The following is a 24,375-nucleotide window of genomic DNA, read 5'->3' on the forward strand; positions in this document are numbered from 1 at the left end:
GGCCATAGAAAGAATGAATTGTGAATGATTGTGTTTAGTGTCAACGCAGTGACGCCTGCAGGGTGCAAGTCGTCAAATGAAATCCTGGTGAAGAACGCACAGAATCTACTGCAGACTGTTCTACTGGGGGTCCGAGCCGCTGAGACAGCATGTATTAAGGTAAGGTTCTACTGGGGGTCCGAGCCGCTGAGACAGCATGTATTAAGGTATGCCGTATTAACTCAATCCTGACAGTTTTATGAAATACCTATGTTTCTATCAGTGGTGCTCAATATTTCATGTCAAGGACCCCAATAATTATATGTAGTTGGCCGCCAACCCTGATGAGTTAAAAACGTATATATTCAAAGATTTGCACCACATTTTCACCATAAACAAATAGCAGATCTACAAGCTTGTAACACGACACTCTATGAGCTTGTAGATCTGCTATTTTTCAACAGCTAAAGGATAACATAATGCTTAAAACACCAAAAGGGGTTCCTGTACAGAATGGGTTAACACATCCAAGACATGTGTAATATTATGAAGGTCCACAATTAGGGCTGTCACCATCAAGTCTTAAGCTGCAAGATCACTAAACACGTCACGTTAAGTGGTCAGATGTTTATTTTAATGATCGATCAATCAATTGATTGTGTTCTGGCTTGGATCAATGGAACTTAACGTAGCATACCCTACGTTAAGTACCCATTTATCGGTATCACAATGATACCGATAAACCACCAGTGGTCCCTGAGACCCTGGCCCACATCAGGTTGAGAACCAGCGAGCTAAAAGATGAATAATAGTATTTATTGTGTTTGTGCGTTGGCCAGGGTTTGACCCAACCTGAGCCCGATTCAGACGGAGCGGAGGCAGCGGCACTGTGCTTCCAGTGGAGGAGGAACCTGCAGATTCACAGAGCCCAGCAGCACTGCAGCCTGGAGACCGACGACCTGGGCCTGAGGAAGACCTCCTCCACCCCCGTAGCACCCAGCCTCGCCTCGCCTATCCACGTACAGGAAGGATTTAAGTGATCACCAGTTCAGAAAAGATGTGTCGTTTCAGCAGGAAAGATGAACCGCCACATCGTTTGCGTCATAACTCTTACTTTTCATGTGTTCAAACTCTCAATGGATCCAATCTAGTTATTATAGTCACAAGCTCTTGCTTTTCAAGTTTCAAGTAGTTCAATATTTAGAAAAACCCACACACACTTAACCACTTTCACTCACAAAAAAGCAAAAATACTAGCCTTTTGAAAATAGTGGAAAGTGCCAATATATGTATAGCCAATCTATGTCTGCCATTTTCCCTGTTTATGAAAATGTATTTCTTTTGTCTTTTTATGTTCGCCTATAATGACATGCCCAAAATAGGGATGCCAGGTTGAAAGTAGTAAATCAGGCTTTTTTGGGAATGCCAATTAAATGTCCATGCAGGTCTCCAACTGGGACCCCACCTCTACTGTACTCTCAAGGCCTATTATTCATACTCCAGTATGAATAGGCCTTTAGCCTAAAACACGAACGTGTGTGTGTGTGTGTGTGTGTGTGTGTGTGTGTGTGTGTGTGTGTGTGTGTGTGTGTGTGTGTGTGTGTGTGTGTGTGTGTGTGTGTGTGTGTGTGTATATATCTGCAGAGGGGCCAACTTTTCAATCAGAGTTTAGATTTTATATTAAATAACCACTGAAACAATCACCGTACATTCAGATACAGAATCTGTTATTTCAGAAATGGTTGATTTAACACTTTTTTATTTAAGACACAGATAATAAAGGCATTGCAACGTGATGAGCAATTTAGTGTTCTCCAAGTGGCCTTACATTGTCTCTGATAATCATAGCTACCATACTGAAAAAATAAAACAATAATAAAGCAATAAACATTGCAACAACATTCAACAATAGACTGCATACATACAAAACAAGCATTTAAAATGTGACTATGGGCAAGATAGAAAAGTATAGTGTCTTGAACAAGGGTAGCACCACACATAAATGACATAATATAGAACAGAGGATCTCAAAGTGGGGTTCAGGGACCCTTGAGGAGGTTCCAAATGGACCCTTACTGGTCTGACTCTGAGAGCGTACAAATGGAACCAAACGGACCATTTGTATGCTCTCAGAGTTATGGGGGCCCTTGAATTAAAAGAAACAAAAGTTTGAGAAGAATTGATATTGAACACATGAATGACCAAATTATTTAAAAAAAATGTAAGAGATTTTTTCTTTAATAATGCTTCAAAAATAGCAGCTCTACAAGCTCACAATGCATTGCACCGCGACGTGTTATGAACTTGTAGGTCTGCTATTTTTGCTATCCAGCGTACAGTTAAGTATATAGGGCTTAGTGGTTAACACAGACCTTTAACAAATCTATTCTTTAAACAGGTTAACCTTTTATTTTATCCACACGCAATCCCTTTCTGATTTCCTCAGCAGACAACAAATAATGTTTGCCAGCAACACAAATAACATTGAAAAATGCAGTTCAGGAAGTCTCGATCGCGAACGTGTACCACAAACACACACACTGTAGCATTTGATTGTTTCTCAGTGTAATATGACGTGTAGCGAGCTTATAGATCAGCTATATTCGTCGTGCAACAACGTATAAGGCGTGATTAGTACTTGGGTCGTGCGAAGGTGTCACACAGCGAAAACAGCAGATCTATGAGCTTGCAACGTGTTTGTGGGGCTTGTAGATCAGCTATTTCCGGCCTGTGACACCGCCATACAGCAAGAGTACGCAGTAAATCAGGCTTTACTTTTTGTGCTACATTTGATTTCCCAGGATGCAATAGAGTGGGTCACCGTTTCTCAACATGGGGCCCGGGAGACAAGTGCATGGACCCTCAAGGGTCTGGTCTGTAAGTCTGGTCTGAGAGAGAGTATTCTTACAGTGTAGACTGGGGTCCCAGAAATGTAAAAGATGTGGCCTGAAGGCCAATGCATGCTCCTTTCGTCCTCAGAAAGAAAACTTCGACAGTCAGGGCATCTGGTGCACGAGTTCTGAGAAAACGTTCTGCAGACCTTCCATCAGAAGTTCTCAATCAATCTGTAGTTACCTCCCTTTACAAATACACGTAGGAAAGGAGCATGTATTGGGCTTAATGCATAACACACCAGGGCTAGGCCCTCCTATGTGTGCCGCGGTACCTTATGCCATATCTATATTTTTAAATAGTGAAAATACTGTTTTTCACTAATTAAAAATGTTTTTCAGTATAATTAGGGATCAGATTAGATTGGGCCCTAAGGGGTCAGTGAACTAAACTATACTGGAGCCCAGATCTACACTGTAAAATATTCAGTGATAATTTAACTGCACAAAAGGTAAGGGTCCATTTGTGCCGCTGAGTTACTGGCCTGTTATGGGTCCATTTGGACCACTGGTAGTCCCCGAACCTGCCTTTGAGAACCTGTACAGTAGGTTACATTGTGTCCAATGTTTACAGTTGATGAACTCAAATGAAGGGGTGTGTGTGTGTGTGTGTGTGTGTGTGTGTGTGTGTGTGTGTGTGTGTGTGTGTGTGTTTCTAAGAAAAGGAAAGGTCAATGTTCTATAAAAGTGGAAAATCTCTTGTGAAATCCCTTTCTACCAAAAGAGTGCACGAAAATCAAATCCCCATGACATAAAAAGTGCCTTCAAATAGATACTCAAATAAAAAACATTCAAAGAGAAAACGAATGGATACATAACTTCTTATTATGCTGATAACACGACAAAACAAGTGTGTTCTTCCCTGTCTCACAAATGTATGGTTTATTTTAATAGTAATTAACTACGTTTTAATAACCAAGTTACCAAGTGTGATGTTATTTACCAAGTTGGTAAATAACATCACAGAATCGTCGCCTCGATCATCCCGTATTTTGGGTTATAGGCCTACAGTACCGTACACAGAAATTCAATGACAACTGAGGCCATAATCCTGTGAAAAAAAACCCAGATTGTAATTCTGCACTAATATACAAAGCCCCGGAGTAGCCATAGAAAGAGAAGAAAACAATATATTGAGTTAGACCACATTTTACTACATTGAGCCATCAAACTGGCCACAAGATACTCATTCACCGGTAATTACTTTGTTTGCACAAATTACGCAAAGTAAATAAAATGTGGGAAAGAGTTACAGGATATGGTTGCTGTTGGGCATACACCTCTTATCTCCTATTATACCCTACTACTTGATCATACTCTTGATCATACTACAGCGGCACACAAAAACATCCAAAGTAGCAGATATACAAGCTCAAAAACGCGGTGCGACGCGATGTGTTTTGAGCTTGTAGATCTGCCACTTAATGCCGTTTTTTAATTTGAATCCTGAAAAGTAACCTTTTTTTAAGAGGTTTACACCCGGCAGAGACGATATCTTGTGGCCACCATATTGAGTGCTCGATATAGTCAAATGTGGCCTCAATATAATATTTTTCCCCCCTCTATTATGGCCAATCTTGTGCTCCGTGCTAACAACCTTTTCAAAGGAATTATACATGTGTCCATACAGTATATACACAGCATTTTCACATTGTCCAAAGTCTGACAGCAATGTGCAACGTTACAAATGTTCTGCGTGAGATTCTATCGAGGACTTTGTTTTGTATAATTATGTACAGTTGAAATAAATACATTTCTATGTAAAGTTGTGTTTTAATCTGTATATAAATCATACACCACTGGTTCTCAACGTCAGGTCCGGGGGCCAGCAGGGGGTCCTAATTGACCCTCGTTAAAGCTGTAACTCCAACCAAATGGAACCTTACTCTTCCACGTGAAAACTATATTGTTCCCATTGTGTGGTATTTAAATGTTGTACGAGTCACTGTGTACCTTTATTGTATTGTATTGTATTGTATTGTATTGTATTGTATGCTGCAGGGCGGGTCCTTGTGGTCCAAGACAAATTTCTCCTTCGGGAGACAAAAATAAAGAAACCTTGAACCTTGCACCTTGTACAGTGTACACACTCGGATGAGTTACAGACCCGTAAGCAGTGGTGGAAAAAGTAGGTAAGTACTAATTATGCAGAATGTCCCATTTTAAGTTTTGTCAAATATATAAAAATGTTTTGAAAATGTGACGCATTGTAGATCGGCTATTTTCAAATGGGCGAAAAGTATATAGGGCTGAAGTTGTTAATGTATTGTGAGATGGAGAATGACTGATTTAAGCAGTCACACCTGTCCTGAGTCGAACTAGAACTGGACTCAGAGCTGGGTGTGGCTGCGCACCTGTTGTACATGGACTTGATCAAGGCACAACAGCTGATGAGTTGTGTGGTGGTTGGCATTGTGGCAACTTTAACTTTAAAACACGTCTCAGCACATCACAAAAGACCATAGACATTTCAGCAATGTCGTCGATCAACGTCCTTGGCATTCTGCCAGAGGAGCGCTTCGAGTGCAGCATTTGCAGGGAGTTCTTCAGCGACCCCGATACCACTCCGTGCGGACAACTACCTTGTCTGAAGGTGGGAAGCGTGGGAAATGCGCAAACAGACCAAATCCTGTGACCGACGACAATCCAAAGAGGTTTGACTAATATCCCATGGTTTTAGGCGAGAAGGGCTTCACCTCTGGACGCCATCATGGTAAGTCCAGGTGGGGGTGAGAACCGACTGGGAGGTCGGCGTCGCCAAGGGGACAGTCGACAGGAAAGGAGAGGTCAATGTGAAAAGAGAGAATTGGTTCTTTTTCATGCGGAAGAGCGGTTTACGACATTTACGGCAAAACCCTTCCCCCCGGCCGACAGCTGATAAAAGTAGGAGTCTATTTGGACTATGAGGAAGGCTGTGTCTCTTTCTATGACGTGGATACCAAGTTGAATATTTACTCTTTGACTCAGGCCAGGTGTGACTGATTAAATCAGTCATCCTCCATCTCACATGTACAGTATGTTTTCAAAATCTACAAAGTAACTAGTAGCCTAACTAAAGTTTTCAAATAAATGTAGCGGAGTAAAAGTACAATATTTGCCTGTGAGATGTAGTGGAGTAGAAGTAAATTTGACCTACTACTCAAGTAAAGTACAAATACCTCACAATTAGGCTATACTTAAAAGTACAGTACTTGAGTACATGTACTGTACTTTCCACCACTGCCTCTGAAGGGTCCATTTGGTCCCCGGACCCGCCCCCCCTCCCCCCACGTTGAGAGAACCAGTGTCATCATATACAACGTTTGTCCACTTTGCCTCGCTGGGGGAAGCTTTTCACTGACAGAACGGGGAGGCGGTGGGATCGAACGTCTTGAAAACATCTTTCAGCGTCCTGTCGTCTGCCTCCTCCTCCTCCTCGACTACCTCCTGTTTTGGTTCCTCCTCCATCTTCTCCTCCTCTTTCTCCTCCCCCGCCTCCTCCAGGAGGCTTCCTTCGGATCCCTGTGCTGCTTCTTTGGCCTGTCTGGGGTCTGCTGCGTACTGCGGGCGAATCAGCCCCGCCAGCGCCTGAACCGGCAGGTTGTGCACGGCGGGGGCTTTGACGGGAGACGTGGCGGCGGGGGGAGGAGGAGAAAGCTGCGGCACGCGGGCGGCGGGCGTGTCGGGGGCTGCCGCGACCAAATCCGGAGGGCCGGAGGAGCTGTCCGAATCGGCGTTTTTTTCCGTCGCGCCGCTCACCGCAGCCTCCTCTACGGAGCCCCGCCGCGACAGTGACGCCGGCGGAGCGTCATTTTCTTTCTTGGTGCCGGCAGCGGGGGGGTGTTTCAGGATTCCCGTCTTTTTCGGGGGCTCCGCCGCCTGGGGGTCCCTGCTGCCGGGCGTCTGCTGCTCAGTCTGGTTGCGGGGATCATACAGGCAGATGCCCCCCAGGATGGCGCTGGGACTCTCCAGCCCTCCTCCACCGCCGCCGTCGGAGGAAGAGGAGGAGGACAGGCGAGGGGCGTACGGGGGCAGCTTGGCGGCTTCGGGCTTGGTGGGTCTGGAGGCGAGCGGGGCGGCAGTGGTGGTCACGCCGCTGGCTCTCTGCAGCCTGGGGTCGACGACCCCTCCTCCTCCTCCGCCGCCGGACGACGTGTCCTTCTGGAGCGCCAGCTTGGAGTCCAGACTTAACGTTCGTTTGATTCGGGGGTCCGACATCTTGTGCTGCCGAGGGTCCAGAGGCCTGTCTGCCGAGGAGCGAGGCTCCAGGACCCTGGATGTAAGGGTACTACAGTTGATCAGACTAATTGATTTAGTCGGGTGAAACCTGACATACAACAGGCCCGTTTTCATTAGCGACCTAGTCATGATTGACTTCCCCCTTAAGCCAATGCATACTATACTCTGAAATGCCGCCTAAGCCAATGGGTAGCCAATCACATAGTAGCGACCTAGTCATGATTGGTTGCCTCCTAAGACCCTGCACCGCACTGCGGAAGTCTGGCAACGCCGCTCCGCAGCCACTCTAGACCGCAGCTCGAAACGATTGCTGCTAATGTTATGAGCTAACTGCAAAAAGGCAACAACAAAACAGTGATTGAACCATGAAAAGAACGTCGTAAACACATTATTTTCTTTTGTTATGTCCTGTATGAGTGTCATATATATTGTGAGTACGTCATTATTGTATTTAATGTATGCCCTAAATCCTGAATAAACAAAACTGAAAAAGGAGAGAAAAAGAAAAAATATATATACATATTTTTCAAATATTTTTTAATATTCGATTAATTAACAATCGATAGAATAATTTCTATGATAATGACTTAAAGCTGAAGAAATAATATGTCAAAATTGTAATGACAGTCAGACAGCCAGCAATGAGTAAAACGCTCCCAAAAATGTTTTATTTTCTGTTTTATTCTCTAGGGGCCACAATCTGCATTCAAAGTTGTTCCTAGAAGCTTTGTCATTGGTCGAAAAAACACCCGGTCGAAATGGAAGTAGACAGGCAAATCGACCAATGACAAAGCTTCTAGGAAAATCTTTGAATGCAGATTGCGGCCCCTAGATGAGTCACAGAGACTTTGTTTGGGAGCTTTTTACCCATTGCTGGCTTTCTGAATACAAAATAAAATAAAAAGGTAATTAAAATGTTGACATATTATGGCTTATAGCAGCTTTAACAGGCCTTACCTGGACGGCGTTCGAAGGACGCCCTCCTTCAGGCGCGCGGCGGCCAGCCTGGGGTCTATGGGCGGCGGGGAGGTGACGGCGGCGGGGGACTGCTGCTGGTGACAGTCTGGCGGCAGAGCGGCGCGGTTCATCTGAGCGTCGGCGATCAGCGGGGGGAGGGGCAGGTTGATGGAGTGCTCCTTTTGACAGCAAATTTTAGTTTAGTCATTGGCTTTGCCCTTTGGAATAAAGCTTAATTTAGTTTTTGTTCCATTTTTGGGTTATTTTTAGTGTTATAGTCTAGTTTTAATCAACTAAATGACGTAATATTCTAGTCGACTAAAATCGATGGTTGATTTTGTCAACTAAAATGTGTTTCGGCGGGCCTCAATGGCGTCGTCATTTGTGATTTTAGAATTTGTTGCATGCTGAAAATAGCTGATCTAGTAGATCGGCTATTTTCAGAGCGCAAGCAAACATAAAATGATTTCTCTTTTAGTTTTCTTGTCCACTAGTCCCTCCCCAGTCTAGTTTTTATTAGTTGACGAAAATGTCAATATATTTAGTCATAGTTTTAGTCATCATAACTCAAGGCCCACTATTTATTCATCATTTGAGACCACGGACCACCATTTGATGAGATTTAGCCTCTCAGACCCAAAACTAAAGAATATTTGGTTGTCGTTGGATAAAATTTTGTCTACGATTCCATGCTTTTGGCAAATGTTGATCAAAATAACAATTCTTACATTCTATAATTGCGTAGACTAAATTAAGTAATGCAGATGTTAAATAATAATTTTACTCTTGAGAGCCCATTTGGTTTCATTTTATGCTCTCAGAAGTTAAGATCTATAAAGGTTCATTTGGTTACCAACTCTCCATTATTTAGATGGGGACCACCTGGAACCCCCTCAAGGACCACTGGTGGTCCCCGCGGACCACTGGTTGAAAACCACTGCGCTAGACCACTGGGAGATGGACTGGTGAGGGTGGATCGCCACACCTACCCTCGTCTCCCAGTACTTCCCGCACGACTTGCCGCACCCAAGCCGTGCGACTCATACGCTGAGTTGGCGGTGCCCGGGATCGAACCCATGAACTTGTGGTCCAAAGGCGAGAGCTCTACCGACTGCGCTACCCTGAGTATACCCGTACACATTTTTTGTGAAGATGAAAATCAACTCTTACCTGCTTGGGCTCCGGCATTGGGATGAGGTCCTCGGGGGCCCACACCACCGTCTGTGCGAACGCCGGCCGCTGCAGCACCACGTCCACCCGGATGTGGCTGAACTGCTTCAGCTGGCAGCGGGGGTCTCGCAGCGCGGCGCCGGGCCTGGCGTCCAGCGGGATGAGGGCCGCCCTGTCCCGGATCTCCCTCTCGCCTTCCTCGTCGTCCTCGCCGCCAGCGGGGGGCTTGTGCTGTTGTTGCCGATAGGAGTTTGGTTCCGTGGGTCTCACCTGTTATTGCAGATCAGGACCATTTATTGTGGATTTTAACCCACTTAAACCCAAACATGGTTTGCTGGTGTCTTTTCCGTTTTCTGCAGTGGTGGAAAGTAACTAAATATTTACTCAACATTGCCTCCGCTCCATTACGGAGCTGTGTGTCCGCATGTCTGTCCCTGTCCCTGTATGTCTGTCCCTGTGTCTGTATGTCTGTCCCTGTGTCTGTATGTCTGTCCCTGTATGTCTGTCCCTGTGTCTGTATGTCTGTCCCTGTCCCTGTATGTCTGTCCCTGTCCCTGTATGTCTGTCCCTGTGTCTGTATGTCTGTCCCTGTGTCTGTATGTCTGTCCCTGTCCCTGTATGTCTGTCCCTGTGTCTGTATGTCTGTCCCTGTGTCTGTATGTCTGTCCCTGTGTCTGTATGTATGTCCAAGCACGGAAAGCTGCACCAGCTAAAGTGGCCAGTAGAGTACAGCACAGAGGAAAGTGGCAGTACAGTGCACTACAATGCAGTTTACAGACCACAGTACAGTACAGTAACTATAACAATAAATGTATAGTTGCACCGCTCACTTCACACAGGTGTGATTATTCTTTTTCTTTTTACTTTACGTATTTCCAGTTTTCAATTATTTTACTTACTATACATCTCAGAGGTAAATATTGTTACTAGTTACTTTGTAGATTTTTATTAGTATTACAAAACATACATTAACTTAATTTTCGGCCATTTGAGATGTGACACATTGTGAGCTTGTAGGTCTGCTATTCTCAAAAGATTATATACTTTTGAGAACTTGAAATGGGAACTTGAAATGGGAAACCCAACCATGAGTATTTTTACTTTATTTTGATGCCAATGCTTTTAAGTACTTTTGTACTTTTACTGTAGTACATTTAAAATTCTGGACTTTTACTATATTTAGTATTTCTATATTGCAGTATAAGTAAAAATTGTGAGTAATTTTTCCACCACTGGTTTTCTGCTATAGTGGGTAAGTATCTACCCTGTTAGAATAGATCGTAGATCTGCTACTATTTACTAGTTTAGAATTTGAACAGTTTGGTTTCCACCTGACAAGAGTACAATAATGCAATGCTAAAAACATAACACAAAATAAAAGCCTTGGTGGCTTGTTTCCATTGTGTATTAAATTCTTCATGAGGCCATCCAAGACATGCAACACGATGTTCATGGGGGGTACCTCTCTGGTGGCAAGCTAGAACAGTGGTTCCCAAAGTGGGGTCTGGGGACCCACAGGGGTCCTTGAGGGAGTTCCAGCAGGTCGCCAGCTAAATGATAGTTTGTAACCAAATGGACCCTTATAGGTCTGTAACTCAGAGAGTGTACAAATGGAACGTTAGGGGGAACACTGGTCCCTAGCACAAAACATTTTCAGAATATATATCAATTTGGGGGGGGGGGGGGAAGTCCATGACACGTAAAGGTTTGAGAACTACTGATTTGGAAGCCATGTTGCAGAATGGTCCTCAATCAGGTTAAGGTGATTCCATCCCTTGTTAAGTCTCACCTTCCTGGGGTCGCGGGCCAGCCGCGGGTCCACGCCGCCGTCCGGCTCCTTCCTCGCGTCGGGGGGCCGCTGGCGGGGGTCCGTCTTCATACGCGGGTCGCTGGGCGGGACCCTGGGCTCCTTCTGCAGCCGAGGGTCTCCCAGGGCGGGGGCCGACGAGGGGGGCTGCTGGGGGGGTTTGGCTTGGGACTGCTTCTGCAGAGATTTGAGGATGGACACGACGCAGCTCCCGTCCTCGTCGTCGCTCGAATACCAGTTTGGAGTTTCGTCTAAAAAAAAAAAGAAAAAGGTTGAGCGCATTGTTGCCCGATTGATTGAATACTTTGAATGAGTTGCAAACTGTTTAACTGTGTTAAATCGTAAATGAACGCCCTTCTTGTTCATGCTACAGTCGCTGCTACTTTTGCTGATTTTGTGTGACGCTGTAGTACAGCGTCACATAAAAGCAGCAAAATCCCACTCTGTCCGATGGAACCGTAAGAGTGAAAAACGTATTAAAAACGTGAATTAAACAATGAAAACATAACTTGTGTAAATCGTTATTGGGAGGGAAGCTGTTCTACAGTCAATTAACTCGTGTTAGGGAGTTAAGACAGGACTTTACTGTGTGTACCTGGTCCTACTCACCTTTGTTAGAACCCATGTCCTCCTTGCCCTCTCCTCCCTGCTGTGGGGGCTGTTGTTGCTGCTGCTGCTGGGTCACGTGTAAGAAGAGAGCCTTCTGAACGGCTGGAGGTAAAGAGTGCATCTGGGACTCGGCACCCATCTGCTGTTGAAGGCTCTGCATGAAGGCCAGACTGGGATCCACTGCATCCAAGAAGAGGAAAAGGATTCCCGATTGAGGAATCATAGTACAGTAGCTCCAGGAAATGAACGTTTATGCACAGGAGTTCTATAACATTTTCTTGCTTTATTTGTTTCCAATTCAGTCATTATGCCAATTCTCTTAATGTGAGGGAGCCGTCAATCAGACCTAGTCTGTGCACGCCCCCCACACAGCCCTGAGAAGAGGTGTAATTGACTGTTTTTTTTTTCTTTTTATCCCACGATTTTGTAACCCATTCTTTCACCCAGTGTCAATTATCTAATAATTGTAATCTAGTGATCGTGGGCTCTACACTCCCTCCGCCAACCTGGGGAGAGCAACGGACTGACCTCATGCTTCCTTCAATGCATGAATGTCCAAGCCGCTTCTTTTCACCTGACAGGGGGAAGTTTCCCCACATGTAGCGCGTGGAAGGAACACGTTATTCCTTTCCCAGCCTGGCTGGCCAGGGGGAGGCAGTTTAGAAACCAGGATTACTGCATGTTTTTTGTAAGGGTACCTACTCTTCTATTGACTATCAATGGGTTCAGAGCAGAGCAACCGACAACACCTGCGTGAGTGTTCAGGACCATTAATAAAATGACACACATGCACTAACCTCCTTGGTTCATGGCCTGGTTTCGGAGGAAACTGCTGAAGAACTCTACGGGGTTTGGACCCAGAGGCGGAAACGGGAAGAGACTCTGCAGCATCTGCAAGTCCGGCGGCATGGGAGGGAAGGGAGGAGGGCTCTGCATGTTCATCTCCATGGGAGGGAAGGGAGGAGGGCTCTGCATGTTCATATCCATGGGAGGGAAGGGAGGAGGGCTCTGCATGTTCATCATGTTGGGCCGGTTGGTGTGGAAGGGCGGGGGGGGCAGTCCCGGCGGAGGTGGGAGAGGAGGGGGCGGCATTGGGAAGCCGTGCGGCGGTGGTGGGTGCTGTTGTCCCATCCCCGGGGGGCTCTGTGGCATGGGTGGGGGGACCGTGGCGGGGTGGTGACCCGCGGGAGCTCCAGGGGAGTCCGGGGGAGGAACGTTAGAGCCTGAAGGAGTCGTAGTGTTTCCGCCCTGCGGGGCGGCATCCTCCGAGCCTCCGCTGTCCCCCTGATACTGGGATCCGCTGTGGAGGAGAGATGAGATGACTTTATGTACTGTATGTGGAGGAGAGATGAGATGACTTTATGTACTGTATGTGGAGGAGAGATGAGATGACTTTATGTACTGTATGTGCGCCCGAAGCAAAACGTCACATCGCGATGTGATGCATTGTGATCTTGTAGATCGGCTATTTTCAAAATAAATGGCCGAAATGTCTATGGGGCTGAAGTGGTTATGTGTGTTACGTAATGATAACCAAAATCTACAAAGTCACTCACTAGTAACTAAGGTTTTCAGATCATTGTAGTAGAGTAAAGGTACAATAATAGTGGAGTAGAAGTAAAAATACTGAAAACTGTAAATACACCAGTAAAAGAACAATACTCTGAAATGTGTACTGAAGCACAACACTCGAGTAGATGTACTATAGTAGTTACTTTCCACCACTGGTCATGACTGGGCAATTAACCGAAAATACACGAAAGCGACATGGACAGCTATACCTCAGAGCAATCTTCTGCGCCAAATCTACAGTAGGCTGAACTTTGATTTCAAACAGAGACGGGATCTTCTTGCCCCCTGTGTCCGCAGTAGGGCTGCCGTGGCCAGGGGTGGGCAGCAGGCCTACGCCAGGCGGGGGCTTTGGTAACGGGGCGATGCCCTGCTTCCTCAGATCCTCCAGCTCCAACTCATCGTCGTGGGCATTATCCTCCTCCGTGTTTATAATCTGGGAGAGTGTGATGATTTTGATTGAAAGGTTATGAATTATGAAGCGACTTTGGAGAGCTATAATCAAAGCTATGGTTGTAGCTCTTGAAAAGAGGAATATAAATGTTGTATTATATTAATATAATTTTGACCTTGCTCATCAAGCAGAAAGAAGTTAAAAGCAGTGGTGGAAGAAGTACTTTACTTAAGCAACAGTAGCAATACCACTAAATAGTAAATACTGTCCTTTAAGTAACACATAACCAAAATTTGCCAAATGTTTTTGAAAATAGCAGATCTACAAGCTCACGGCACATTGAGCGCTTGTAGATCGTCTATTTCAAAATAGCGGTGCCATGTTTGAGATGCTGTGTGGTAGAGGTATTTGTAAAGTATCGAACATGAAAGAGCGGTGCCTAACCACTCAAATGAACAGCTATGTGTGTCTGTCCCTGTGTATGTCTGTCCCTAGTGTGTATGTACGAGTACAGACAGCTACTACACCTAGTAGAGTAGCCTACAGCACAGAGTAAAGTGGCACAGTGCAGTACACCTAAAGTGGCCAGTATAGTACAGCACAGAGTACAGTGCAGTACAGTAAAGAGTAGCACAGTAGAGTACAGTACCGAGTACAGTACAGTACAGTACAGTACAGTACAGTACAGTGTAACCGCTCACAGACCGCCTTTCCACCAGTTGGTTCCCAATGGGAACCGGTTCAGTTCTTTTTGGTTCTTAGTCCATGAGCCAGAGCTCCAAAATTGGTGGGAAAAACTAGACCTATATTAAATTGTTTATAGGATCAATACAAGTAAATTAATACATGCTAACCCTTCCACAATATAGTAGCTTTTTAATATTTTCGATTATATTTTCAGATGAGGGTCCACAGCCAAATAAATACATACAATTATGGGGGTCCATAGTTTGAGAACCACTGACATAGAAACATAGGTTTTTCTGAAAACTGTCAGGATTTAGAAGACATTTGTAGAATCAGGTTCTCAGGTCTTTACAGGTTAAAACTTAAAAGTCATGCAATCCTTGGTTCTTGCCTTATTCAGCAGCTCTTTGGTCACGTCATTCAAGGCATCATGAGAGAACTTGCAGTTTTCTCCCTGGTAACACTTGGCTCCTGTATGAAAGAACTTGCAAGGATATTCATGTGCAAGGAGACGTTAAGGATCCATTATGATTTATGAAGGCATTACTGAATCAGCAGAAAATAGTTCATTTACATAACAACGGATGTTAGTTGATTAGAGCAGCGATTCCCCACCTGTAGGCCGGGTGCCCACTGGAGGGCTGGGAGGATATTGCCAGCAGGCCCCCAAAATTGGCAAAACATTAGATTTTATTGATAACATTATTAAAATCATTTGTGATAAATAGGAACTTAAAGCGGCACTGTGTAGCCTAACTACTATTTAATGAATAAAATGTAATTTTGTCCAATCTGTATGGTAGAGTATTTGACTACTATTCATGAGTTGCCCGAGTTCATTCATTGTAGAACACTTTCGCTGCGCTTCGTGAGTTGCCCGAGTTATGCTTTCATTGTTTAATCCACGTTGTAATCAGTTTTAAATCATACGGCAATCCACTGGACAGAATGGGATATGAGACGCGTTTTGACAAAAAGGTCCGTTGCGCCGGCATGCAGAGGGTTATGGGAAATTGAGTCCCTATTGTTTACAATGGGAAAGCTGCCTAGCAGCGAGTGGCCGCCCTTAAATGGGGGTCCACGGGCTAATTAGTGTCATTTTGGGGGTCCTTGACATGAAAAACCACTGGTGTATAATACGTTTGATAGTTCCATTGATCCAAGCGAGAACACAATCGATTGATTGATTGATCATTAAAATAAATAAATATAAATAAGCATTCTACTGTAGGACAATGCACGTGGCCCACTAGATGGGTGAGCCGTGAACACTTTTGAGATTTTCAAGTGGGCTCTGATCAAGAAAAAAATGTTGGGAACCACTGAACTACAGTATAGAACATTGGTTCTTTTGTGAAAAAGGGCCCTTTTCACAAACACTTTGTTCATCATTTATAGAAGGATATTGTGCATGTAAATGCAATTGTCCCCTTTACTGCAGTATCCTTGGAGGTAGAATTTACACAGTTCCTTTTTCTTATCGGGAACAACCAGGTCATGCTCGAACTTACACTGCTCTCCCTGAAAAGAGTAAAGAGTTACAAGTCAACTGTCAGTGAGAAAAGTATTTTAAGTTGAGCAGGCGTAGACACTAGCGTTGCAACAGTTCATCATATCAATTTAATATATTATAAACAACAATCGATAATGTAGTAAACTATTTGCAGTCAGGTTACTAGTACACAACTTACACCCAAAGGATAAACAGCGTTGATACAAACGTACCTTGATGCATCGACCCTCCAGGAAATATTTGCAGATATATCTGCCGTTGTGTTCCACCGTGTGCTGATTGATGAACTCCTTGCTCATGATTGGTCGTTTCTTTTGGAAACCAGAGGGATTTTTACCTTCCTATGGACAAAAATAATGTGTGAACATTTCTCTCTCACAGCAGAGAAGCTAACACACATTAGCGCTGTGCAGTGGTGTAAAGTAACTAAGTACATTTACTTAAGCACAGAACATAAGTACAATTTTGAGGTATTTGTACTTTACTTGAGTATTTCCAATTTCCAATACTTTTCCTTGTACTCCACTACATATCAGAGACAAATATTGAGACAAACACTGAGACAAAACTCAGAGGCAAATATTGTAGATCTGCCATTTTCAAAAGCTTTTTATACATTTGAAATCTTGAAATGGGACATTATGCATAGTGAATACTTTTGGTACATTTTGATTCCAATACTTTTATACTTTTACTCAAGTACACTTTGAATTCTGGACTTTTACTTGTAACAGAGAGACAGGGATTTAGAGAATGCTGACAGGTATTCAAAAGGCACTCAAATGAGATGTTTAACGTCCTGTAAGAAGACTAGTGTGACTAATCATTAAAAGTGGCTCTTATTTTGATGAGGCAGTTTCTGCACAGAAAGTCCGTTTCACTTAACAAGCTACGATGGATGAGCTGTCAAAGTGCTAGTCGCTAAACCACGTTAGCGACCATGTTTACAATATGAAAACTGTCACTTAGACAATGTAGGTTACACACGCTGGAATTAAACATGGAACCTGCAGGCAGCATTAGGTGAGTAATTAATTGTATGTGTTGGACGTTTGTGGTTGTTCTAGAGATAAACGAACAGGTGCTGCCAGTGGGATGTACTGCTGCTTAACGACGACACTGTTTGTGACTAGGTGTACTAGTGTAGCTTTGCATCAGTTGCATCTGCCCGTGTGAAAGCAGCATAACGTTGTGGCAGGATACGAACGTCTGTACACCCCCCCCCCCCCCCCCCGCTCCCGCTGTGCGCACCAAACTACATGGGCAGGTGCTCCTTTGAGTACTAGCCCAAAATAATAGTGTGCACATCTGTGTATATTGCAGTATTGATACTTTTACTTAAGTAACCACTGGCGCCACTGTCCACCACTGGCGCTGCGACCTAGCACTGAGAGAACAGATGCATGTGGCTTTGCCTACCGGCTTCATCATGCCTCCCTCAGTGGCCTGATCTCCACCTCGGTCTCCCCAGTTCTTACCTGCTTCATCATGCCTCCCTCAGTGGCCTGATCTCCACCTCGGTCTCCCCAGTTCTTACCTGCTTCATCATGCCTCCCTCAGTGGCCTGATCTCCACCTCGGTCTCCCCAGTTCTTACCTGCTTCATCATGCCTCCCTCAGTGGCCTGATCTCCACCTCGGTCTCCCCAGTTCTTACCTGCTTCATCATGCCTCCCTCAGTGGCCTGATCTCCACCTCGACCTCGGCCTCGACCTCCCCAGTTCTTGCCCTTCAGCTTCTTGTTGTTGTTGTTGTTGTTGTTCTTATTGAGCATGCCTCGCCCTCTGCCTGTTCCGTTCCCTCTGCCACGCCCCCTCTGGCCAACTGAAAGAAATATGAAATGTTGAAAAATAGCAGATCTACAAGCTCATTGCACGGTACCAAGTGCCACGCTACAAGCTTGTAGATCTGCTATTTTTGAAAAATCGTGAAAATGTGGGCCAAATCATGAATATACTGTATTATTCTTTCACAGCAAATGTTTTTAACTCATATCTTTGCTTCTAGGGGTCCATGGGACAAACCATTTTTATGCCAAATACACTGGCATACACTGACGTAAAATTTTTTGTAGAATCAGGTCCTCATGTCTTAATGAGTTATAAAGAAGCCGTCAACAGTGTTGACGGCTAATCGGAAACAGGTGAAATTCGAGGACAAAAGATTCGTACATTGCTTGTGTTGTCCCCTCATGTTACCCCTCTTGGCATGGCGCCCCCTGCTGTTGGCGTGACCAACGGAGTCTTTGGCGTGCTGATAGTCGGACATGTCGTCCGTGTAGTCGCCGTCCTCCTCCTCTTCGTAGTCGTACTTGTCATCACTGTAGTCGCTGTACTTGTCGAAGTCGCTGCTCTTGTGCTGCGGCGACTTCTGCGAGTTGCCGTGGCCCGTCTTCGAATCGCGTCCGTGCTGGACACACAAAACATCATAAGGCTCAATGTAGCCAGCCTTCATCTGCCTTTGTAATGCATATTGCCCCAGGCAGGCAGATGTCCCTCAACAGGGACATCTGCTGGCAAATTCCTATTGTGGACTCTTACATCACTGTCCACTGCAGGAAAATCAGAGCACTTGTTTGAGCCAGAAAACCCCAGACCACAGAAAAACGAATGAATTTCTGTTTTTTTGGGTGCAATTGAGCTTAGAAAACCTAAAATAAATAAGAAAAATTACATGATCCCTTTAAGTAAATGTACTTTCCACTACTGGATTTACACTCCTGTCCTGTGCACAACGGTGTCGCTTGCTGAAAATAGCCCAACTAAAACTATACAACTATACAAATAAAGTTTATTATTAAAAGGGCAGGATGACCACCTCTAACCACTGCAAGTGTGTTGGCAATGTATTAACATACTCTAACAACCAACCACCAGTGTCGGTCTGTGGGACATGCACCACCAGTCCTCGAGAAGGTGGCCGGGAATTCCAACTTCTGTGTTTTGGTACAATTCATGCACAACCACCACGTGACAAACTGTACTGTAGGTCTCTGCAAAAACCATTTTAGGGCTGAGGAGCTCACCTGAGAGGTCTGGCCATCAGGCTCTCGGTTGGAGGCCTGGCTCTTCCTGGGTTTCGGCCTCTCGTCCCAGTCATCGTCAGAGTCATAGCTGTCAGAACTAGAGGTGCTGGAGGGGGAGTGGTGCTGAGGAGAGGAAAACACCACGTGTCTGTATATGTAAATATATATTGTATGTTCTATAATGTGCATTTTCTATCCATTCTTCTCCTTGATTTACTATTTACTACCCCCTCCTTTCTTTCTTTCTTTCTTTCTTTCTTTTTTTTCATTATTTTCTTTACTCTGATGTTGCTTCGGTCTCTCTGGGGAGACGATGTGAATTTTGTATTGTGAACACAAAAACAATAAGTTGTAACAACAAAACACTTGAAATTTGGCATTCTGCATGAGTACTTTCTACTTTTGGTACATTAAATACATTTTGATGCCAATACTTTTGTACTTTTACTCAAGTACATTTTAAATTCAAGACTTTTACTTACTTACTATATAAGTAAGAGTATTTATTTATTGCACAAAATGTGAGTACTTTTTCCACCACTGGTAAATTGATAGCCCTATACAGAAAACTTGCTAAAGGTCAGGGTGATGAGATGAGATCATGAGAGAGTGGTCGTAGTGTGTTTTATTATGGGTAGTGACTGTGAGTTCTTACCCGTCTCCTCCTTTTGGACCGTCTCTTTTCTCGGGTCTTTTTAGATCTTTTCCTTGAGTGTCTGTGAATCTTGTCTTCTTTCTCTTTGCCTTTCTCCTTCTCTCTGTCCTTTTTTTCATCCTCTTCATTCACCTCCTTGCTTTCTTTATTTTCTTCTTCAATTCCGATCCCTTCGTCATCTATTTCCCCATCTTCCAATTCACCATCCTCTCTTTAAAAAGAAGCATACCGTCAGTATAAACTAAAGCCAGATTTATTAGTCATCTCAGTAGAAATTGATGCTGTTTGAATTGGTTATTTTCTTAAGAGATCACTCTACCGATTACTTTTTAGATTCATCGAATATTCGAGAAGCATATTATATATATATTTTTTTTTCTATATCAACAAATCAACAAAAATAAATCAATTTGGTTTTTTTTTCATATTGTTTTGTATGTAACATTTCCCATGAATCCTGGCCATCATTAATGTCAGTCACATTCCTTTGGCTTTGGTCAAGTTGAAGGTCAAATCTAATGTGGTTTTGGTGAAATTAGGACACACTGGCCCATGGGAAAAGCTGAGCCTTGCATGACTGAACGTTCTGTATGTTCCCTGTCCCAGACAGGGATCTGTTCTCATTATCTGCATATGTATTAAATGATAAGGTGAACATATTGTCACTGTTGGGCAGAAATCTCAGATTTTTTTTTTCTGTAAATGAATGCCCTACTTCATCATAACTAGTGTGTCACACAAATGTATCAATAATAGCTGATCTACAAGCTCTTCTGAGCGCGTTGTGCAGCTTGTGTGCTGTTTTTACTACTTTTGTGTGATACTCTTTTACGACGAAGTAGGACATTAATTTATGGAAGAAGTAAAAACATAAAAAGTTGATCAAAAATATTCAGATACAAGGGTTCTGCCTGACAATGATATGTTTAAAATAAGGGACACACTTTTTTCCCCCACTTTAAAATAAGTGTTAAATATAGTCTGATAGTAATCATTGCTATATTGCTACAAATCATTGCTCAGTTAGGGCCGATTCATACTCCTATTTTAGAGCCGAATAAAAGTTGGTTCGGCTCTGTAGAGCCTACAATGTGACGTCATTTGAGGTTCGGGGGGACGGGTACCGTCCTAAAGTCGTCTCTTCGGTGCTACTGAAAATTTCTGACGAGCCAAAATCATTTCGGCACTACAGAGCCGAAACAGCTGTAAAATAGGAGTATGAATCGGCCCTAACAGGTGTCTCTCCAGCTCTTTACAGAAAATGCATTTTCAGGAGAGTGAACTCATGCAAGATAGAGCAAGTGAAATTGGAAGTGATGACACTTTGAATTGGAACAATATACATTTCAAGCTGATTAATGGTTACTCTCTTCGGATTGGTTGAACCTGTGCAAGCCATCTTAAAATGTATGTTCTGTTTATCAAAGAGCTGGCGAGATGGGGGGGGAGTGGGACCCCTGTTATTGAACAAGCACTCTAAAGAAATGAATACCATCACAATATAGTGCTTTAAACATATAGCTTACCCTACCTTTAACCGGTCCTTTATCATTTAGTAAAGGTAGAGATAATCAGAACAGATCCCTGTCTGGGTCTAAAACATACAGAACTTTCAGTCATGCAAGGCTCAGCTTTTCCCCATGGGTCAGTGTGTCCTAATTTCACCAAAACCACATTAGATTTGACCTTCAACTTGACCAAGGCTTGGCCAGTCTCAGACTTGGCCAGGGAATGGATTAAATGGGGTTTGAGTCAAGTGTGTCTCAGATTATCTTCAATACAAATACAAAGATCACAATGAAATCTATTTTTGTGCTAAATGACACATTTACATAGCATAGTACTTATTAATGAATTAACTGGCATTATAGGTGTACTGTAAAGTACAAATGTACTTTATTCAAAACGCACTGTAATGTTGAAACTCTATTAATAATGGCCATGTGAGTTCTATAGTGCAGTGGTTTTCAACCTTTTTCATATTAAGGCCCATTATACATTCATCACTTGAGCCACGGACCACCATTTGATGAGATTTAGCCTCTCAGAACCAAAAATAAAGAATATTTTGTTGTTGTTGGATAAGATTTTGTCCACATGCCATGCTGTATTGATGTCGGTACCATTAGGAGAGCTAACGGGAAACGTGTTGATCAAAATAACAATTATTCTGCATTGTATAATTTTGTAGACATCTTGTAAATAAAAAAATGCAGATGTTTAACAATAATTTAACTCTTGAGAGCGTCAAATTAAACCAAATGGACCCGTAAAGTTAAAGATCTATAAGGGTTCATTTGGTTACGAACTCTCCATCATTTAGCTGGGGACCACCTGGTACCCCTCAAGGACCACTGGTTGAAAACCACTGCTATAGTGCATCTCTTGGACCATGCATGTTATAGCCCTAACTAAACATGTACTTTGTGTTCTCAGATACTAGAAACTGTGCATTGGTAACAAATAGTCTCTTCTGCTATAGAGATGGCTATGAGCTCACACTGAGAGAGAGTAGAAATATGGCAGGGCTGGAAGAAACTCACTTTGTTTGAAATATACGACAACAAAAGATGCAGCAAGCATAATGGGTGCTGACTTCTTGATTGAAATAGCTGATGGACTTAGGTTATTACTTAATTGTTGTGTGACAGGTTTAAAACATGGGTTGATGAGGAGGTATGGTCAAGAAATGTCTTCCTTGTACAACAGTTTTGTTTCAAATGGATGAAATCACGATTGCTGTAAGCTACTGTAAATGGCCAATTAAGAGCATGCTAGACAGGAGTCGTGTCCAAATAGTTCATGCACATCTTTTCTTGATATGAGCACTGTGCCTACGGTGATGTATCTGCATTCTTTGTAAAATGTAATGGCAGCTATACTGTTGAGAAAACTGAAAGGTAACAAACACCATAGGAGAGAATGTCCTCCCATTATCCCATAAATTCTCTGATCCGTTGCTCAGAGACAAATTTGCCATCATCACTTCTGACACCAATGCACTATCCCGTTGATTCTTAAACTATGTGTGTCGTTTTTGTCCCCCAAGGACCTCCAGTTTATGTATTAGGATTTATAGGATTTGCACGTTTGTGTCCGAGTGTACAAGAGTAATTTGGACCGTTACACTCTAGGAGTTTACCGATCTCTAAGGGTCAATTTGGTTCCCAAGAATCCCAACAATCAGTCCCCAGTTTAGCTGGGGACCCCCTGAACCCCATCAACATCCCCTGGGGGACCCCAGGCCCCATATTGAGAACCACTGCAATATCCAATGGCAGTCAGAAAAAAAAACTGATTTTCAAGTCAAACATTATACACTGAATTTAGGAAATGGCCTCCATCCATAAAATGTGTCATGTCAGTTAACATGTATAGCCTACACTTTTACATGATCATGGGGGAAAAGTAATAATAACAAGCCAAGATAATCAGTAACATACCCCTCTGAGAGGTAAATAACGTGGTGTTATATTGACACATGGCTTGGAGTTGGCGGGCTTCTTGAAGCTTAGCCAAAAGCCACTCATAACATAATCATAATCCTGCAGAAAACACTACCGCGAGATTGCCGCTAGGGGGTGTCAAAGTGCGAGGATGGGCGTGGCATACTACAAAAAAAAGGGAAAAAACAACATTAAATATTTGCATAGCCTCCTGCAGGTGGCAACAATGATGGATAATCCCAGTTCACAATAACACAATGATGGAAGTCTAGCGACACGTATGTGGCATGGACATGATCATGAAAAAACATGGTGAGCATGGTGAACTGCACCGAAAAAGGCATGCAAAAAAAAGAAGTGTGGGGGGAAAAAAATAAATCCTGCTGGAATTAAGTGTCTGCCCTGTAATGATAAAATAAATAAAACAAACAAGCATGTAGAAGACCCACAGCACCGGAATTCACGCACAGATGACGAGCGTAATATATATTAAGAAGTGCATAAGATTTGTTACTCGACCTTTCTTCCCCTGCAAGCTCAGAGTCTGTCATGTTTTTGTCAAGAACAGGGGCTGTAGTAGTAGTAGTAGGGGGACTGGAAACAACAAGGCTCACAGTAGCCATCCTTGTTCGCCTGTGTCGGTAAACAAGAGTGAATGACTCAATTCACTCGAAAGGAGACGTTGTTTTGGCTGTTGTTGTTGTTGTGAGAGAGAGAGATGCTGCAAAGATGTTCAGTCACAGACTGGAAATGGAAAAAACTCACGGTTGTTACCATGTCTCGACACAGAGAGACGAGTAAAACATTCTCCTCTTTACCATGTCAGACAACAGAGAGACGTTTTTTTTGTTTAACTCAAGTGTTCACACAGCTTGAACGCCCCGCTTTGCCATTTAAATGTCCGGTCGGTAGACAGTAGTCAGCGGCCATGGTGAGCTAGAGGAGACGGAGGGAGAGACACACACAAATGGAACCATCATGGTCGTTGGTTTCAGCATCTTCCCAGTGTTTCTCAACACAGACATCATTCTCAAAATGGCTTCTGGAGCGAGAGAGAGGGCTTGTATGTGGAACATTCCTGGCTAATGCACTCCGTCCGCGCATTATAATAACCCTAAAAATCTATATGCCCCGTCGCCGGGCGACGGTGTCGCGCGCCCGGGCAAAAAGCTAGACCTACAAGCTCACGACGCGTCGCTGGCGCTACGTGCCGTGGGCTTGTAGGTCGGGTGTTTTCGGGCGCGCGATACCGTCGTGCGACGACATATGGAAGCGGGGCTTAAATTCCCCACCCTATCAGGATCCATCTAACTTGGACTGGGACGGAGCCTCGCCCGGCGATTGGTCCAGTGTGGTGTCTGGTTCCTCCCAGAAGCCTGTGTCCTATTGGCTCAAAGATATGCCATTTATTTTTCAGCAGCTAAAGGCGCTCATATTTATTATAGAATATACACATT

General features: G+C 43.8%; 1 protein-coding gene across 2 annotated transcripts; it reads right to left on the bottom strand.

Annotated features, from left to right (window-relative positions):
• Nucleotides 1-1,716: 1,716 nt before the first annotated feature.
• Nucleotides 1,717-24,021, bottom strand: zc3h6 (zinc finger CCCH-type containing 6). Of its 2 annotated transcripts, none has more exons than XM_080782014.1 (15): nucleotides 23,438-24,021; nucleotides 19,473-19,683; nucleotides 18,818-18,940; nucleotides 17,964-18,201; nucleotides 17,450-17,616; nucleotides 16,007-16,135; nucleotides 15,686-15,802; nucleotides 14,673-14,780; nucleotides 13,413-13,636; nucleotides 12,429-12,931; nucleotides 11,632-11,811; nucleotides 11,005-11,273; nucleotides 9,216-9,485; nucleotides 8,046-8,224; nucleotides 1,717-7,122 (listed from the first exon to the last, which is right to left on the bottom strand). In XM_080782014.1, exons 1-15 carry the CDS (start codon nucleotides 23,539-23,541, stop codon nucleotides 6,204-6,206), a joined length of 3,741 nt encoding a protein of 1,246 aa, XP_080638140.1. In that variant the 5' UTR covers nucleotides 23,542-24,021; the 3' UTR covers nucleotides 1,717-6,203. The 2 variants fall into 2 exon arrangements, with proteins under 2 accessions (XP_080638140.1, XP_080638139.1); XM_080782013.1 differs by having other exon boundaries at nucleotides 1,717-7,137.
• Between the last annotated feature and the right edge of the window lie 354 nt (nucleotides 24,022-24,375).

Source organism: Protomyctophum bolini (genome assembly GCF_963924005.1).
Source record: "Protomyctophum bolini genome assembly, chromosome: 14".
In the NCBI taxonomy this organism is placed as follows: Eukaryota; Metazoa; Chordata; class Actinopteri; order Myctophiformes; family Myctophidae; genus Protomyctophum; species Protomyctophum bolini.